Raw genomic sequence first — 17,172 nt, forward strand, 5'->3', positions numbered from 1 at the left:
GGGTGGAGCACCTTGTAGAACTGACACATTTGGAAATGTCAGCATAGCAGTGGTAATTAAGGCCATGATGGCAGATGATGTTACCAAGAGGGAAAAAGTGCAGAGGGTAAACACAAGAGGACCAAACATAGAGCCTTGAATATAGTAAAAACGAAGCTCGGAGAAGAAGGATTTCGAACTGGTAACCCACTGGCAACGGTACAAACGCTTCCATCGTGAACCATTGTCACCCCTAATATAAAACTATTTTCTGAATTTCTACTTCCTTCTACAAAGAAACTAACAGCAACGTTGATTCTGATCTATTATTATTTGATTTTTATGCGATGGGATTGTTACATTTACTATGAAAAGCTTTCATTATTTAATTGGATTTGAGTGGCAACACACTCTAATATTGTTTGATACAACCAAGTTCCTTATTTTTAATTAGCAGGTGTTTACTCTAATGATAACAAAATCAAAATGCCTTTAATTAAATAGAGTCTAGAAACATTCTGATAAACAGAAATCACAACAAAAATAACCCATTTACTTAGTATATCCTCTTTGCCGTGCATTTCCTGCTGCCATCTCCCCTCGCCTGCCTGACTGGCAGTAAAACACCATGTGAGGAGCATTCAGCGCTGGCTTTGCTACACCGTACTTGGCTTTAAAGTCATCTGGGTTCATACNAGAAGGATTTCGAACTGGTAACCCACTGGCAACGGTACAAACCCTTCCATCGTGAACCATTGTTTCCCCTAATATAAAACTATTTTCTGAATTTCTACTTCCTTCTACAAAGAAACTAACAGCAACGTTGATTCTGATCTATTATTATATGATTTTTATGCAAACAAAGTGATCAAAATGCTGTTTTTTATCACACGTATGATGGGATTGTTACATTTACTATGAAAAGCTTTCATTATTTAATTGGATTTGAGTGGCAACACACTCTAATATTGTTTGATACAACCAAGTTCCTTATTTTTAATTAGCAGGTGTTTACTCTAATGATAACAAAATCAAAATGCCTTTAATTAAATAGAGTCTAGAAACATTCTGATAAACAGAAATCACAACAAAAATAACCCATTTACTTAGTATATCCTCTTTGCCGCGCATTTCCTGCTGCCATCTCCCCTCGCCTGCCTGACTGGCAGTAAAACACCATGTGAGGAGCATTCAGCGCTGGCTTTGCTACACCGTACTTGGCTTTAAAGTCATCTGGGTTCATACAAAGAGCAGCGTCTAGTGTGTGAACTGTTGAAATGAAAAGAGACAACGACATATTAGTCAGATGCTGCACCATGAAGCAATGGATGCAAAAATATAGAGAACCTGAAAATACGTATGTAAAACAGCACACCCCGTAATACTTCTGCTTTCAGGTGTACATCATTTTCCTATTTCTACAATCCATGGAGAGTAAATTGTAATAAATCGGGTCTTACTGGGAATGTGAATGGCACCAGGAATACGTCCTCCATTCACCTCACCATCGGAGCGGACGTCAATCAGAACCAGATCCTTGTTGCTTTCTATAAGAGCTTTCAGTTCCTCGTATTTGACTGGGAAAAAACACGTGGAAAAAATATTTCAAGGCTTTGAGAAATCTGCATCTACCATTTTTTTTTAAAAGCACAAGATCAAGTGATAAATCAGTAAAACACAAAACTGTTTTTTCTTGAGGAAGCACCATCAGTTTGTGCGTTGGGTTACAGAACATGTAATCTGATACGAACTACAGCCCATTTAGTTGCTTTCAGCTGTACATACAGGCTACCTTATAGTTGACCTCACAATGAAGGCGTCAGGTATCAGCCGCTCATTGGTGGGAGGTAATGTTCAAGATCACTTCCCTGACTCCATGTTTACAGACATAGTAAGGATTATTTAAATGTACATTAACATAAAACTGCCGAGCTCATGTTACCCGAACTGCTGAAAGCTCTGAATGATTAATGTGAAAATGACAAAAAGCCTATGTATCTATCTAGAAATCTGTAAGAAAATAAAATAATAATAATAATAAAGCCAGCATTCACGGGGCATTCTGCTTATCGCACAACTTGTTTCTGGGATTTGGTAGTAAGGTCAAGATGCCATCATAGATAATGCTACATGTTAGGGCGTTACAAATATTTTAAGTGGTTTGTTTTGTGATGCCCTGGCAAATAACTGTACTGCCAATGGATCCAGGAGGCTTTAGAGTGAACCTTATCTAAAATGCTGAGTCACTCCAAAAAGGGTGAGAGAAGTATTATATGGGCATTTCCGTTATCTAACATTTACATCAATAAGGACAAGTACTAAAAGTTTTGACAACTGACAACTTCTCTTAGTTGTCAGAGGTATATTCATAACACATTTTTAGTATTATTGTATATATTTTTTCCCAAAACTAAGTTAAAGACTGCTAGTTTTTTAAGTTAAATGCTAAGATGCATACACATTCTACCTGTTACAGTAAATGAAATTGACTTACTTGCGTTTGCCATCCTAGCGAAGGTGTGAAGATGAGCTGTAATGACTTCCTATAAGGTGATACCTTCTTTCTCATTTTGCTTACTGAGACGTTATTGGCTCATAGACAGAAAGTGGGTGGGACTTTGCAAAAGGTTGTGGAAGGAAGCCAATAACTATCCTCTAGCTTACCTTAGTTTTATAGAGTTCTTGTCAAAATTATGCTTAAAAAAACAAACTATATTCTTATAAAAGTTTTGTTTAAAAGAATTACGTTATAAAGCAGACAAATAAGAAAATGACTGTAAATGGTATTAAGTTGAAAATGAATCAAACGTCATACAACATCTAACGCCGTTCCTGTCAATAAAAGTAGAGTAAAACAAACCAAAAATGCAGAGTTAGAAAGAACTATAAACAGACCAAATTCTGAGTGAACCATATCAATAGTTAAGCAAACCCAGAGCTAAGAGCTGTAGGTGCATATTAATAAATTAGAATCTCACTGTAATGAAAATGTATGTGTGGATCTTCTTAAAGCACTGATTGGTTACAGACACAACTTCTTAATCCTCCCAACTTTTTAATATTTTTTGCTTCACATTACTCTCAGAACTGCTGTTTCCCATTTTGCCACCTCACTTTTCCTTCCACTCAATTTTACATTAATCATCTTAGATACACTCTGCCGCACACCAGCTGCGTTAGCAGGTACTTTTTGTGGCGTACCTGTTTTGTGGAGGGTATCTATAATAACTGTTTGCTATACAATGTTAAGTCAATATTTTTTCTCAAGACTGCGTCGGCCATAACATAACATTTTTGACGTTGCGTGTTATTACAGTTTTCAAAAAAGAATGATCAGTTTTTATATAATTTCTGTAAGAAACCTATACAATATTTCATGTTTTAAAATACATTTCTGAAATCAATTTATTTTCAATATCAGTTTAAAAGCACATCATGCATATCTCATAGGTTTTTTGTCCAGCTAACACCCCTTTATAAATAACCACAAAATAGTGGGTATGTGAGTATGCATTAGTGACGCATAAGGCTGCTGTTCTTGCTATGCTCAATCTGATAAATTGTGTAAATCGAACAAATGAGGATTATGCCTTGTAGCGTAAGTGGTCTACTGTAGGCTACAACTGTACAACTGGACTTCTCGTCTTTATGTTCTCTGATCTTATGCATAAAAACATATCACACAAGTAGAAATCTAAAATACAAACAATTTAGGAGGCAGCATGTATGGAAAGCCATAAGTGCCAGAGTTCAATAATCCAAAAAGTATCACAATTGATGTGCATTTGTGAAAGTAATAAATATGAAGGTACATGCATCAAATTAATCTATCTTTATCTTAGACAAATTAAAACATACATAAATTATTGAAATCTTTAGTAATTATACATGTATATTTTTTTACATGGCCATGGGCTGTAGAGCATCAACTTACTTTATCTCTTCACATCACAGGGGACCCAATCCCCAAAATATCAAGCAGTTGTATTTCCTGAATCTCCTTGTCTTTAACCACTGACAGAGACTAACATGACCCGCTGCATAGTTCCAGACATTAATATAAAGGGGGAAAAAAACAACAAAAAACAAGCTTTTTAATTTGCACATTTATTTATATGTATTTATGACTTTATATATACAGCATGCAAAACTGAAGCAGTTTTTTAATTAAACCACTCCAGTTCACAAAGACAGTTTTAAGAATAAAAAACATTTTATTCCATGTTAATTTATTGTGCGTTATGACTTCAGATTTTACAGTTTCTGTGTCAACGACATAAAAACATTTGTAAAACTTGTGTGGTGTATATAAATATAATGCACAATATGAGGCTTCTCCTTAAAAAGAAATCAATTCCTTTGTTTTCTTGACCATTCGCTGTAGGCTCCGGCATAATTACGTGCACTGAATAGGACAAAGAAAGCACAGAATCAGGAGTTGCCATAATTACATAAAAAAAAAAAACAATGCAAAATTAATTTGATCACAGTCAGTATGCTGAAAGTCAAAAAGTGTTTTAAAACAGTGTGAAATAAGGAATATGGCAAGCGGTCTACATCTGCTCATTAAGTCTGAGGACTCTAACGTGATTTACACAACAATCAGCCATTCACCCACTGATGGTGGTGAGCTACATTGTAGCCACTGCTGCCCTGTGGCAGACTGACAGAAACAAGGCTGCCATTCAATCTGCGCCACCTGGCCCTCTGTTCAAGTGGCGCACCACCAGGTGGCCATATCTTCGCCACCTGGTGAAGAGACATGACGACTGAAATGGCGGAAGTGGGAGTTTGAGCTGCCAACCCCCCCGGTTACAGGACAAACCCCTTTCCTCTGACCACAAACAGAAGCTACAGACATTCTCATAAACAAAAACACAACAAAAAAAGTTAATTTACTTGGTATATCCTTTTTGGACCGCCTTTCTTGTTGCCATCATTGATCGCCCGCCTGACTGGCAGTAAAACACAATGTGAGGAGCATTCAGCGGTGGCTTCGATACGCCGTACTTGTCTTTAAATTCATCTGGGTTCATGCTAAGAGCAGCGTCTAGTGTGTGAACTGTTGAGATAAAAGGAAGATTAGACAACTGCCTATTAGTCAGGTTCTGCAGAATGGAGATGAGCATGCAAAATATACAGAACCTGAAAAACCAGAATAGCTATCCTCACTCACCACAACACGCGTTGCATGTAAAACAGCACATCCTGTAATACTTATGCTTTTAAGCGTACCTCATTATTTTTTTCTACAACTCACTCTATGGAGAATAAATAGTAAATTAGGTCTCACCGGGAATGTGAATGGCACCAGGGATACGTCCTCCAGCCACCTCACCATCGGAGCGGACATCAATCAGAACCAGATCCTTGTTGCTTTCTATAAGAGCTTTCAGTTCCTCGTATTTTACTAGAAGAGAAAAGATGGAGAAAACCACAAAACATGTCAAAACTTTGAGAAAACCACTTAAAACAAACAAAAACAAAAACAAAAAAACAAGTTCAAGTGATAAATCAATCGGCCACAAAACTGTACTTTCTGCGGAAGCACCTACTGTTATTACAAATCATGTAATCTGATACGAGCTACAGCCCATTTAGTTGCTCTCGGCTGTACATTAGGCTACCTTATAGTATTGAATATAGCAATGATGGCGTCAGGTATCAACCGCTCATCAGTGGGAGGTAATGTTGAAGATCACTTCCCTGACTCCAGAAAAAATATCTGAAGGATTCATGGCGCTTCTTAACATTTGGTAGTAAAGTCAAGATGACCTCATAAAAAATAATGCAACAGGTTGGCGTCGCAAATTTCAACAATATTTTAATTGATTTGTTTCGTGATCCTCTGGCAACCGGCTTTACTTCCTCCCACTGGATCCAGTTGGCGTTATGTTGTACCTTATTTAAAATGCTGAATCCCTCCAATGAGATTAGCATTTTACGAACAATTAAAGATTTTGATATTATGAGGAAATATTCTAACAATCTGAAACTGCATTAAAGTCTACGCGTTGTTATAGGTCAGTGTTAAATTGCATATTATACCTGTTGCATTACATGAAATTGACTTACTTGTGTTTCCCATCCTGGTCAAAGGGCGAAACTGTGAAAATGAGCTGTGATGTCGACTTCTTCCTCATTTTGTTTACTGACACATTATTGGCTCCCATACAGAAAGTGGGTGGTACTTTCTATGCTCTGGGATACCTTTGAGAAGACTTTCAAAATAAAATGAAGCTTTATTTTATGTCTGTGTTGTTGAGGTACCACAATTCTTATAGTTCTTTCTGGTCCAGTTTAATTGGAAAAGCTTGTAAAAAAAATAGATAATATAGGAAAACAACTGCTTATACATTGTGAAGAGAATCAAAAGCCATAACAAGTCTGATGGTATTCCCTGACAATAAAAGTAGAGTTTAAAAAAAACCCTTAAAAGTGTGAAAAGAGAGAGGAGTTTCTAAAGGGACCCTGAACTTAATCTAAAAATCCAGAGCTTTGCCTCATGCCAGGACATAATGGCAGTTTTAACAAATATATAAAAACCACTAAAAGAAAAGTTACATACCTCATCTTTAATGGGTTAAAATGAATTACAGAAACCCTTTTTTAATTTAAAATGTCCTGCATTTCATATGCAATTTTTTTTATCCAGTCAAAACCCATTTTTAAAGGACTATAATGGTGGGCATATCAGGGTGCATTAGGGTGTGAAGCAAAAATACTGCAGTATATACTGAGCTCAGACTTTTGAGTTATGTTAAATGATTATGTAGAAGAAATGAACTCTGTAATGCCATTTTCACTGAAATCAAATCAGTCATACTCAGACTTTTATAAAAAATAATTTTATTAAAACAATTTCAGTCACCACTCTAGAAAAACAATTAATATGTAAGCTTAACAATAAAAAAACCCAACAAAATACTATAAAATTAATCTACTAAGGTTAATTCGCCTGCAAACAAACCTGTAAAACTAACAACAAAATAGCAAATGTTAGTCATATTTCACTGATTTTTGCATGATTGCATGTAGATTCCTTGAAACAGGAGTTTAAACCATATATTTGTTATAAGACACACCATAAAAAACTATTAATCTTTTGTTATTAATTAACTTGACTGGATTGAACTGTTCACATTTCTTTTGTCTGGCTCATGATGCTCTTTCTGATTTGTAAGAGGGGTTTCCCAGTCCCCCGCCGGATTCCCGCTGCGCCTTCTGACACATCTTCCTCCTACAGAGGACCACAGCTACTATAATAAGAAGCAGAATTAAGACGATTCCTCCTCCTATGACCCCAGCCAGCAGTTGGAGCTCCAGCGATTCAGGGCGTTCGTACCGCTTGCAGGAGAAGTCTGAGTAACTGCTGTGTCCTGCTTTGTTTATTGCTTCCACGCAAACCTTTGTCCCCACCTCCAAAGATCCCACCGTGGCTCGTCGGGCACCATCCCCAAACTCCAAATCGTTGCCACTTCCCTCTACAGTCACCTTGTAGGAGGAAACAACCGAGTCAGGAGCGCACCACTGCACCTCTATCTTCCCTGCGTTTTCCCCTGTGGTGATCGGCCGCAGTGTTTCGATACGTGGAGCATGAGGAGGGCTGTCCTCATCACTCACCCCAGGGCAGAGACACCCTTCTCTAGCTTTGATCATTTCACAGGGCTCCTGATTTTCCAGGCAGGAATTGTATTCACAGGGTGTATTCACGACTTCACTGTTCAAACGGGGACTTTTAGCAGAAGGTACCACTTCATGAACAATGCTGAAGTCATCATAATCAGTGTTGGGGTTAACTATGGTGAAGTGTTCCACGTTTATGGCCTTCTTACGAGTGATGGATGGGGAAGATGTAGAAGCACGAGCGAAGAGGTGGGAGTGCATTAGAGGTGAGAGGAAGAGGAGAAGTACAGCCAGGTTCCCACAAAGTGATCCCATCTCTCTGGAAAAAGAAAGCAAAAATAGATCACTCACATTATTGTGACCAAGCACATAAAGTTATCCATGTCATATTGATACCAGCTTTAATCGATAATTCAACTACTTTGTTTAAACAAGGTATAAAGAATAGTAATTTTAAGAATGTCAAGTCACACAAAAGCAAATCCTGAAAACTGCGCCACAGTAAAAATAAGATCTGTGGAGCTACATTTATTTTACATAAATAGCAGCAAAAATGGTAATAGGGTGAAAACCTAAAATTCTGAAAAATAAGAACTTAATAAATCATAATTGACCTTTCAGTTTGTCTTTATAGTAAATAACACATTTTAAAACACACTTTTATTATTTTTAAAGGATATTTTTTGTCTCTAGTGGCCTCAATTTGACAGCAGATTGACAGGAAAGTGGATAGTAAAAGAGGGAGAAGGCATGCAGCAAAGGCCAACAGGGTGGGACTCGAACACGTGACGGCCACGTCCATAAGGCTTTCGCATACAGGCCATACGCTCTCCATCCCCCCCAACCGATCTGACAGGAAGGATATACCATTAAGTGGTCAATGACATAATGTCTGCAACATATGGAAATCTTTCATAGTTTCTTTTTTTCTCTTCAGACAGTTTTAGTGGTGTAATAGGCCACTTTAATGGGAATATGGTGAACAATTTGTGACAAAAAAGACCTGAGGATTATTGAGCACTCTACCTATGCAGTAAATGTGTTTTGAGCTCCATGTAAATAAAAACAAGTAGGAAGGACAGATTTCTCTTCTTTCCACTGGAAACACTATTTTGTCTCAGGATTGTGAAGCAGGTGGAACCTTGGGCACAAAGGAAGCAACCTGAAGTTGCTTCCTTTGTTTCTAACACCGTGGTGAATTACTGGAAGACTTAGGAGGTTATGAGAGAACTTTTAAATTCCTCACTGAGTGCTGGTTTGCTAGGCCTCTTGCTTTTATATTTCATCTGATTAGATACATCTTGATCTTTTTTGTGGGGGTGGTTGTGGTTTTATGCACTAATGCCAGAATTCAGCAATCCAAAGCATATTTTTCATCAAATTTTGGTTGCGTCAATTGGTATTGTAATTTTTTTTCTACACATTTAAAACATGAAAACGAATATAACTATTATGAGCCACAACTTTGAACACAGCCAAAAAGGAAAAAGTTTTAATTACAAAAAGTAAAATTTTGTACATTTTTTCCCCTACTTTGATATAAGAAAGAGTAAAGACTTTAACACCAATCTTTTTTGTTCTTCCTTGACCACAGTTTGATCCCAAAATTTGAAAAGAGAGAAAAAAAAACCCAAACAAAAAAAAAGAACTTGTTTTTTTAAGGGGGGGTTCTTCAAGTCTACTTTCTGCTAAGAGATGCCTTTAAATACACCCAGACATCTGCAATGTTCTGGTCTCCATCCTGTAAACACCGTAAGATAAATAAATCTGACTGCTGGAAGCTATTGGGGTGACACAGATCAGCACTTCCATTTACTCCTGGCAGAAAGCCAGATAAGGTCTGTGGGAGCCCGAAACTTCAACAGCAAACCAGTGACAGTATTTTATGACTTGGATAAATCAAAATGAATTTTAGCAGGCATGAAAGTTCTTCATGTGTCCTTATAGACAATTACTGATAGCTGAACCTTTAGAAAAACAAAACAAAACAAAACATGCAACTGTTTTGCAGCTGGTTAGGAGAAGGTATTTCTAATAAAATGAATGAAAAGTTGTGAACGTACTCTACCTTTCGATGCTGTTTAGTTTGTTTTCTTAAAGTTCTTTGTTCCCGCTGCTCTGGCTCTTTCCATGTGCTCACAAATGTCTGCAGTTCTCACTGTTTTAAACTATTTCTCAAACTCTCTCCTCCTCCTCCTCCTCCTCCTCCTCCTCTTCAACACCCCCTCTGTTTCTCCCCTGAGTGGCTGCCTCTCCCTCCCTTCTTTTCATCGTCATACTGTTTTTTTTTTTCACAGTGCCTTCTCTTTCTCAAGCAGTCCTCCAACTAGCCATCAGTGTTCCTTTCTTTCTTCTTTTGAACTGAGTTTTTTAAGCTGTCTGGAAAGGGGTGTGAGGTGGGGGGCCAGTTACCACAAAGATGAGTGTTGTTCTGCATGTTAATTGGCTCGGCAGCAGCAGGAGGCATGCTTGCGCTAGTTGAGTGTGTTTGTTTTATACCGGAGGTGAATATGTCTGCTTTTGATCACATACTTTACAGATGAAGTTCCTGCATACTCTGCAGGTGATCTCGTGTAGCAGAGCGGGACATAAGGTCGTTACAGTGTGTGTTTATGAGTGCCTCTGAGAGTCGGGGGTGAGGAATGCCTGTTTGTTACAGACTCCCTCTTCTCATGCGACCCCATTGTGACAAAGGAATGAAATGATGGAAGCCTTCTCTTTTCTAATCCTTTTATGGAGTAAAACTTGCTAAGCTGTTTTTTTTTTTTAATTCTTCTTCCCAAGTGGCATTGGGGAACCAAGGAAAAGAAAAGTACCAGGGCAGAGTATTCCCTTCGGTTTTAGGAGATTTACACAACCTTAACCAACCTTAGCTGAAAGCACTGAGACATGTCTGGTATGTCTGGAGTTTATAATGACTGGATGAATAGGTTTAGGAGTTTATCTGGAAAACGATTTCTGAAAGCAGTTTATTACTCACGTCTCTTGTGTAAGTAATGAATATGAATAGGTTTAGGAGTTTATCTGGAAAACGATTTCTGAAAGCAGTTTATTACTCATGTCTCTTGTGTAAGTAATGAATATGGATAGGTTTAGGAGTTTATCTGAAAAACTATTTCTGAAGGCAGTTTATTACTCACTTGTATAGAAACCCTACAAAGGGGCACAGACTGTACAAGGGAGGCACAGGAAAATTTTTATTTTATCTAAATACACAATATTAAATAATAATGAACAGTGGGCCAAAGTTAAAAAGAAAAATAAAACTATTTATTTACCCAAATAAAGCTTAGTATTCTCCTGTTACACTGGCTTGGAGCACAACAAAATCACTCGATTAGCCTGCTTAGCTTAGAGTAGCTTAACTCCGAAAACTCTATGTATCTTAGTGCTATTATGCTAACTTTTATCCACCTGAAGCCAACAATTTTGAATTATTATAGACCAAATAGTGCAAACAAGTTTACTTACAGTTTTTTCTCCTTCATGATCAAAATTGGAAGGCCTTTTTTGTGCAATAGTTTCAGGCTGTTTCTTGTTCTTGTACTTATTAATATTAGTGGTAGTTGTAAAACAACAACATGAGCATTTCTGACACCTACTGACATGAAGTGTTGACTTGAACATGGTATTAAAAAAAGAAGAGAAAAAATTATTATATATCCTTCAGAATACATTAATAAGCAGTCTGAGGCTCACAGTTTTAAAAAGCGAATCAAACAAACTGACTGGCTGACCAATCAGATTCCAAGTCATGTGCCCACGCCCCTTCTGACTTTGCCCCACAGTCTGAAAAACGCTTGTCTAAGATTAATTGGTCTCAAAATTTGACATAGGATTAAACATGTTTGAGTGGTTGTTTGTCGTTGTGTCTCAGTGTTGCACTGTGATGGACTGGTTTCCTGTCCTGGATGTAACCCAGCCCCCTGTCCACCAATGTACAGCCAAATGCTCCGACTTGACCTGCAAAGATATACAGGTATAGACAGTAGATGGATGGATTGAAATGGAGTACCAGAAAGAAAGGATTCTGCATCTTACAGGGACAATCCAGGCTAAATAAAGAGTTAATTATTACCAATACTCATATCAAAAATATGGATATTATCACACAAAGAGGTGCTGAATACAACTGCATGCCACACTTTTTAGATTTTCATTGGTAAAAATATTTGAAAAGCACGCATCATTTTCTTTTCACTTTGCCATTATGCATTACTGTTAGTTCATCAAAAGCATCCTGATAAAATACACTTAAGCTTGTGGTTGTAAAAGGTACACCAGCACAGCCCTTAAATAAACACAGAACGTATTTATTGTTGTGTGTGAATGCATTCTTATAAACTAATGCAACAGTTTAAATAGAACAAAAGTTTTCAGACTCAAGAAACACTCTATGATGTTTTTTATTGCTTTTACTAGGAAGGAAGGACCACACACTTGTTTACTATTAGCCTCGGAGAGTCATGGGTGCCACAATGTTAAGCTCTAAATAAAAGTTCTTTGTAAAACTAGGTTCTGGAAACGAAGCGTAAGGGGTTTGGCATCTAGCTGGGATTAGTGCTCAGAAAAGGTGACGCCAAAAGAGTGAAACCTCAGTAACTGCATGTTCTCTGTACTTCTTGTTGTGCAATGCAACACAGAATTATTTTTGATGGAGTTTATTACACTACCTCAGGCTAGATGAAACACGCCTGGTTCTCAGTCAATTCATGCTTTGAACATGCAGACCAGATGCATAAAAGATAAAGGGTGAAGGGGTGAAACTTCTTCAGTTTGAGCACAAAATCATAAAATGTATAATTTAACCAGAATGAATATGAATAGCATTTTCTATTTAAAATGACATTTATTTTGCCTGGAAAAGCCGGTTTGGGCGTGGTGGGGAACCAACAAAACAAAAAAAAGGTTTTTTTTAAATTCTGAAATATGTTAGACACACATGTTAGACCTTTTCTAATATGTTAAGATTATCATTTGTTGAACAAGAAGGCACAAAAGTAAGCAAACAAAAACAGTTCTGGACACAAGTCCATTTACCACCATCTCCCAGGCTTCTTTACGCAAAATGTACTTCAGTGATAAGAAAAAATACAATATATATTTTGGTTTATATATTCTTGTAAATTACAGGTATTGAAGTAAACACTATCTGATAAAACAACAAGCAGTATTATTGGATTTTAGTATTTGATATATATTTAGCATTTAGCAATGGCACTAAGTGCTAACAGATCTTACATTTTACTGCTTCATGTAACAGTAGACACATGAAATCAATCAGTGTTAAATACACTGTGTTCCCCAGGGGTTGGTATAAATTGGTAACATTCTTCATTCAACCCCAAATGTGGTTTGCTTTGTACCAATTAGCATTTGTTAGCATGTTTATGTCTTTAAACGCTGAGCTTGCTCACATTAGCATTTAGTTCAAAGCGTCACTCTCCTTCAGTGGTGGTATAACAAACCACAGTGGAAAATTTTGTACTTTTCTCCTGCTCCTACCATAGTTTTCCCTCATCACCACTGCTTTTTCAGCTTTGCTCCATGCTTTAATGTTTTGACTACTTGAGACAATCATCTCCTTCACATCCCCTATGTGTCCCCCTGTTCTTTTTTTCTAACCGTCAGAGACTGATAAGATTCAACAGCTTGCTTGGATCATCACGGCTCAGGTTGCAGTGATGTATCACAGGGTTAAATCACTGCATTCACTGTTAACTGAGACAGTCTCTCTCAATAGTCGTAAGACAGAACTCTGTCATATGACATTATCCTGATAAGCAAGCCTTATGAAATTCCTTAAACTTTTTTTTTATTCCCATGTGCTTAATTATTTTCTGGACAAACTGGTAACATCTGAAGAAACAGCTAAAATGTTATGGACAAATATTTGACCCTTTTGAGATAAGTCGTTTATAAAAGAAAAAAAAAACCACTATCTAAGCAGGGTTGCCAGATGACTGACCGTTTAGTCCCAAAGACATCATAAAAACCCCTCTCCAACTAAAAATCCCAGCCCGAATCTCAACCTCTGTTCAAACTCATCCTAAAATCTTACAACTATTACAAACGACAAAGAATATGTCGCTAGCACACAACTGCACTAAAGCAAACAAAAAATATAGGACATAAAGGACCCACAAAATATGCAACCAGGCGACCAAATAACCTGTCACCATGGCAACAGAAAAAAAGTTGTAAATCTATTGTATATCTGTCTCGCAACATCAAATAAACACTCTTTGTATTAGTTGAACTCTTAACCCCGTTTGTAGTGTTTACAATTGACATTGAGCAATGCCATTTCATAGTGAAACTATATTAATTATTGATTATATCACGTTGAACAGATTCTAGACGTTTTAAATAAATGAGTGCAAGGACACGGCATTTGACTGAAATTATACATTGTCTGCCACACAATGATGACTGTTTCACATTTGCCCAATAGTATCTTGACAACCACAAAGACATTGGGAAATATCTGGAAAGTTATTTAGGATATAAAATAAGAATTTCAGTAAAACAACAACAAAAACATTCCCAAACAAACCAGAAATCAAATTTGACCAGGACAGATTGCAAAGTAGAAACTGTGATCATAAATTCTCTTTTTTACCACAAAATCTGGAAGAAATGTTCTGTTCTCTTGGGCAACAACCTGAAGTACAGCAGCCAATTCACATCTGAATGGCTCAGAAAACAAACATCAAGGTTTGAAAGTGTCCTAGTCAAAGTTCCCAAAGAACATTTGGTCAAAGTTCCTCCACGTGGGTGCAAAAGTCTCATGATTTGTAGTCACAAATGACTACAAATCATTTGTAATCTTGTGTCGGTAACCCCAACAGATGACAAACCATCTCTCAAGTTCAAGCACGCGATAACAAATAAACAGTGAGAAACATGATAGGAAACACATTTTGAAACACAGCATGACATACAGTATTCCAGACAACTATTACAGTGTCATAGAGTTGGTCAGTAAAGTTGCTGTTTAACACTCATGCTCATTCCAGGATGAATTACCCAACTCACCTTTCAGGGGAAACCAAGCAGAGCTCAGTGTGCAGGCACATACCTGCGTGCAGATTTCACCTGTGATAGACATCAGTGTTTTGTCTTATTTATGACTTCACAAAACAAGGCATAAACTGTTAAATAGCATAGTTTTCTGTTGCCATGGGTATGCTAGTGTATTAAACTTTTCCAACAAGGTACCAAAGACTGATTAAAGGAAGTCATGCACTGAGTCATAGCATTTAAGATAATGACCTCCCTCCCAATGCAAATTCCTCCACCCCACAACAACAAGTTGGAGCAAGATGTTAGACATGTGGCAGGACAACATGTCCTGTGGCAGTGATACTTAACTACTGGCAGTGATACTTAAACATACATAATCTACATAATCACTTAAACATAACATAATCTACTTTATTTCGTAAAATCTGTATTGGATACTCCTATTTCTTTGCAGGAAGCCAAGAACCATATAAGGCAGCAGTTCCCCTTAGCATCTTATTTCTAATAATCGTATCACATGGTTTTGTTTTTTCATTCAGTCAGTGAGTCAAGCCCCAGCTGACTTGTTGAAATGCAGAAATGTGTGGGCTTCGTTCCCCCACCTACCCACACACCTCTCTGAGGATTTCAACTATTTTGTTTTAAACAGGAAGCGCTACTATGGGCTGGATCCCCATCACCTTTGACCTCTCACCACTTCATTCAAAAGGAATCCTGAGGTGGATGTATATCTAGACACAGAGAAGACGAGTGCACAGCTAATTTTAACCCGCTGGAGCCACAGAGGCCCACACTGTCTACCCAGTCCTCAGGAGAATAATAGGAAACACATGTTTGACGATGGAGCAGCTCGTATCGTAAAGTGGGCTCACATTACTTATCACACCGCGTTTCCTTACAATCAGTGTGATAGAAAGTATATTCTTCACTTAATATTTTAGGGTTTATTTCTCTAAATTATAAAGGCTATTTCAGTTTTTAATACATTTTATTGCTCTCTTTGTTTCACAGGCAGCCTTTAAGGACATGGAGGAGTAAGATTTCTGTGGTATCACTATCAGCCATAACAGCATACAAGTCACTCCCTCTAATCTGTTACTGAAGCCTAACTGTAGGTGAAAAGTGGACAATATGAGATTTGATTATTAGTTGAAGTCCAGTCTAAAGCAAATGCATATTTGAAAAGTCAAGGGAAAGTGGTACATTGTTATAAAAATGTTTTTCCAATAAAAAAACTGAAAAATGTATTGTGCATCTGGAGGAACTGCAGCCCTGGAAAGAGAATCTGATGACAAATATTAACAGCCACAAGTTTAGACTTCATGGAAGAAGAAAGTCATTGTCAAAACTCAGACTTGAGTCCTGATTATTATTATTTTTTGGCTCAAATCTTATATGGGACGCAGCAAATCCCCCAATTCTGGAACAAACTTCCAGAAAACTGCAAAACAGCTGAAACAATGATTTCCTTTAAAGCTAGGCTAAAACCCCACCTCTTTAGAGCTGCTTTTGAACCATAATAAATGAAACATTGACCAACATTTTGATGTGTAGTGATGACGCTGGACAAAATGTAATGTTTATTGGTTTACTGTGTGAGATGTCTTTTATGACTTTGTATTTTTTTGTTTTTATGATATAAAGCACTTTGAACTGCCTTGTTGCTGAAATGTGCTACACAACTTGATTGACTTTTATGAAATAAGATATTCTGAAAAACAGCGACCAACACCCTGAATACCCCAGCACAACTGCGAAACATGGTGGTGGATGTATCTGAAAAACTGGTATTTGAGTTTATGGGAAGTGGAATGAAGCTAGACACAGGGCAGTACTGGAAGAAACCCAAATAATTTTACAAAGGGGAGGAAGTTCATTCCAGCAGGACAAAGACTCTAAATATTCTGGCAGAGCTACAATGGGATTGCTTAGACCAAAGGATATTAATGTGTGAATAGCCCAATAAAAGTCTAGACCCACATCCAGATGGCAATAAATGGCAAGATTGATATTCACAGATCTGTCTTTGATCTGACTTAGTTTGAGCTACTTGGTTTGAAGAACAAGACAAAATGTCTCTTTCTAGATCTGTAAAACTTGTACAACATACCCAAAAAGACCTGAAACTGTAACAGTGGTTCTAATAGTCAGCTCTGACCTATTTAAGGTGATAAAAGTTGACTGTTTTCCCATGCTTTAGCTTTGTGATCTTAGACATTTTACACATGGTTGTAGCGCCCCTTAGTGGTAGATGCTTGCTATTGTAATAGTTGCCGTTTGAGGCAACTATTACAATAAGAAAACATATGTTTTCTTCAACTAAGTGAAGAAAACATATGTGCATGCCATTGAGTATAACTTTACTTAATCACAAAGGTTCAACTCAATATTACAATAACCATAAAGTACTTTCACCAGCCTGTGGCTGCTTGTGTAATTAGATATCCACTGAGTATGCTGTAACTCACATTTCCCCTATTATATTTTTAAGCTCTTTTAATGTGTTGCGGCTTGAAAGCAAAACAAAGCAAAACAAAACAA

At 37.3% G+C, this 17,172-nt stretch overlaps 2 protein-coding genes across 2 annotated transcripts; both read right to left on the reverse strand.

Moving 5' to 3' along the window:
- Positions 1 to 4,067: 4,067 nt before the first annotated feature.
- On the reverse strand, positions 4,068 to 6,144 carry LOC103136910 (thiosulfate sulfurtransferase/rhodanese-like domain-containing protein 1). Its single transcript, XM_007550370.2, has 4 exons — positions 6,055 to 6,144; positions 5,273 to 5,389; positions 4,879 to 5,041; positions 4,068 to 4,384 (listed from the first exon to the last, which is right to left on the reverse strand). The coding sequence occupies exons 1-4, from the start codon at positions 6,065 to 6,067 to the stop codon at positions 4,330 to 4,332; spliced, it is 348 nt and encodes a 115-aa protein (XP_007550432.1). The 5' UTR covers positions 6,068 to 6,144; the 3' UTR covers positions 4,068 to 4,329.
- Positions 6,145 to 6,830: 686 nt separating this feature from the next.
- On the reverse strand, positions 6,831 to 10,376 carry LOC103136911 (leucine-rich repeat neuronal protein 4). Its single transcript, XM_016670593.1, has 2 exons — positions 9,674 to 10,376; positions 6,831 to 7,922 (listed from the first exon to the last, which is right to left on the reverse strand). Exon 2 carries the CDS (start codon positions 7,918 to 7,920, stop codon positions 7,138 to 7,140), a length of 783 nt encoding a protein of 260 aa, XP_016526079.1. The 5' UTR covers positions 7,921 to 7,922; positions 9,674 to 10,376; the 3' UTR covers positions 6,831 to 7,137.
- Between the last annotated feature and the right edge of the window lie 6,796 nt (positions 10,377 to 17,172).

Source organism: Poecilia formosa, unplaced genomic scaffold (genome assembly GCF_000485575.1).
Source record: "Poecilia formosa unplaced genomic scaffold, Poecilia_formosa-5.1.2 Scaffold35, whole genome shotgun sequence".
Taxonomy (NCBI): Eukaryota; Metazoa; Chordata; class Actinopteri; order Cyprinodontiformes; family Poeciliidae; genus Poecilia; species Poecilia formosa.

Excerpts from the sequence above, each read along its gene's own strand:
- LOC103136910 (XM_007550370.2), bottom strand. Across the intron at positions 5,042-5,272 it reads TGGTGCCATTCACATTCCCG|TTCACACACTAGACGCTGCT; the intron begins GTGAGACCTAAT and ends TTATCTCAACAG. Across the intron at positions 4,385-4,878 it reads GTCCAAAAAGGATATACCAA|TGCACGTAATTATGCCGGAG; the intron begins GTAAATTAACTT and ends TGTCCTATTCAG.
- LOC103136911 (XM_016670593.1), bottom strand. The coding sequence starts at position 7,920 with ATGGGATCACTTTGTGGGAACCTGGCTGTACTTCTCCTCTTCCTCTCA.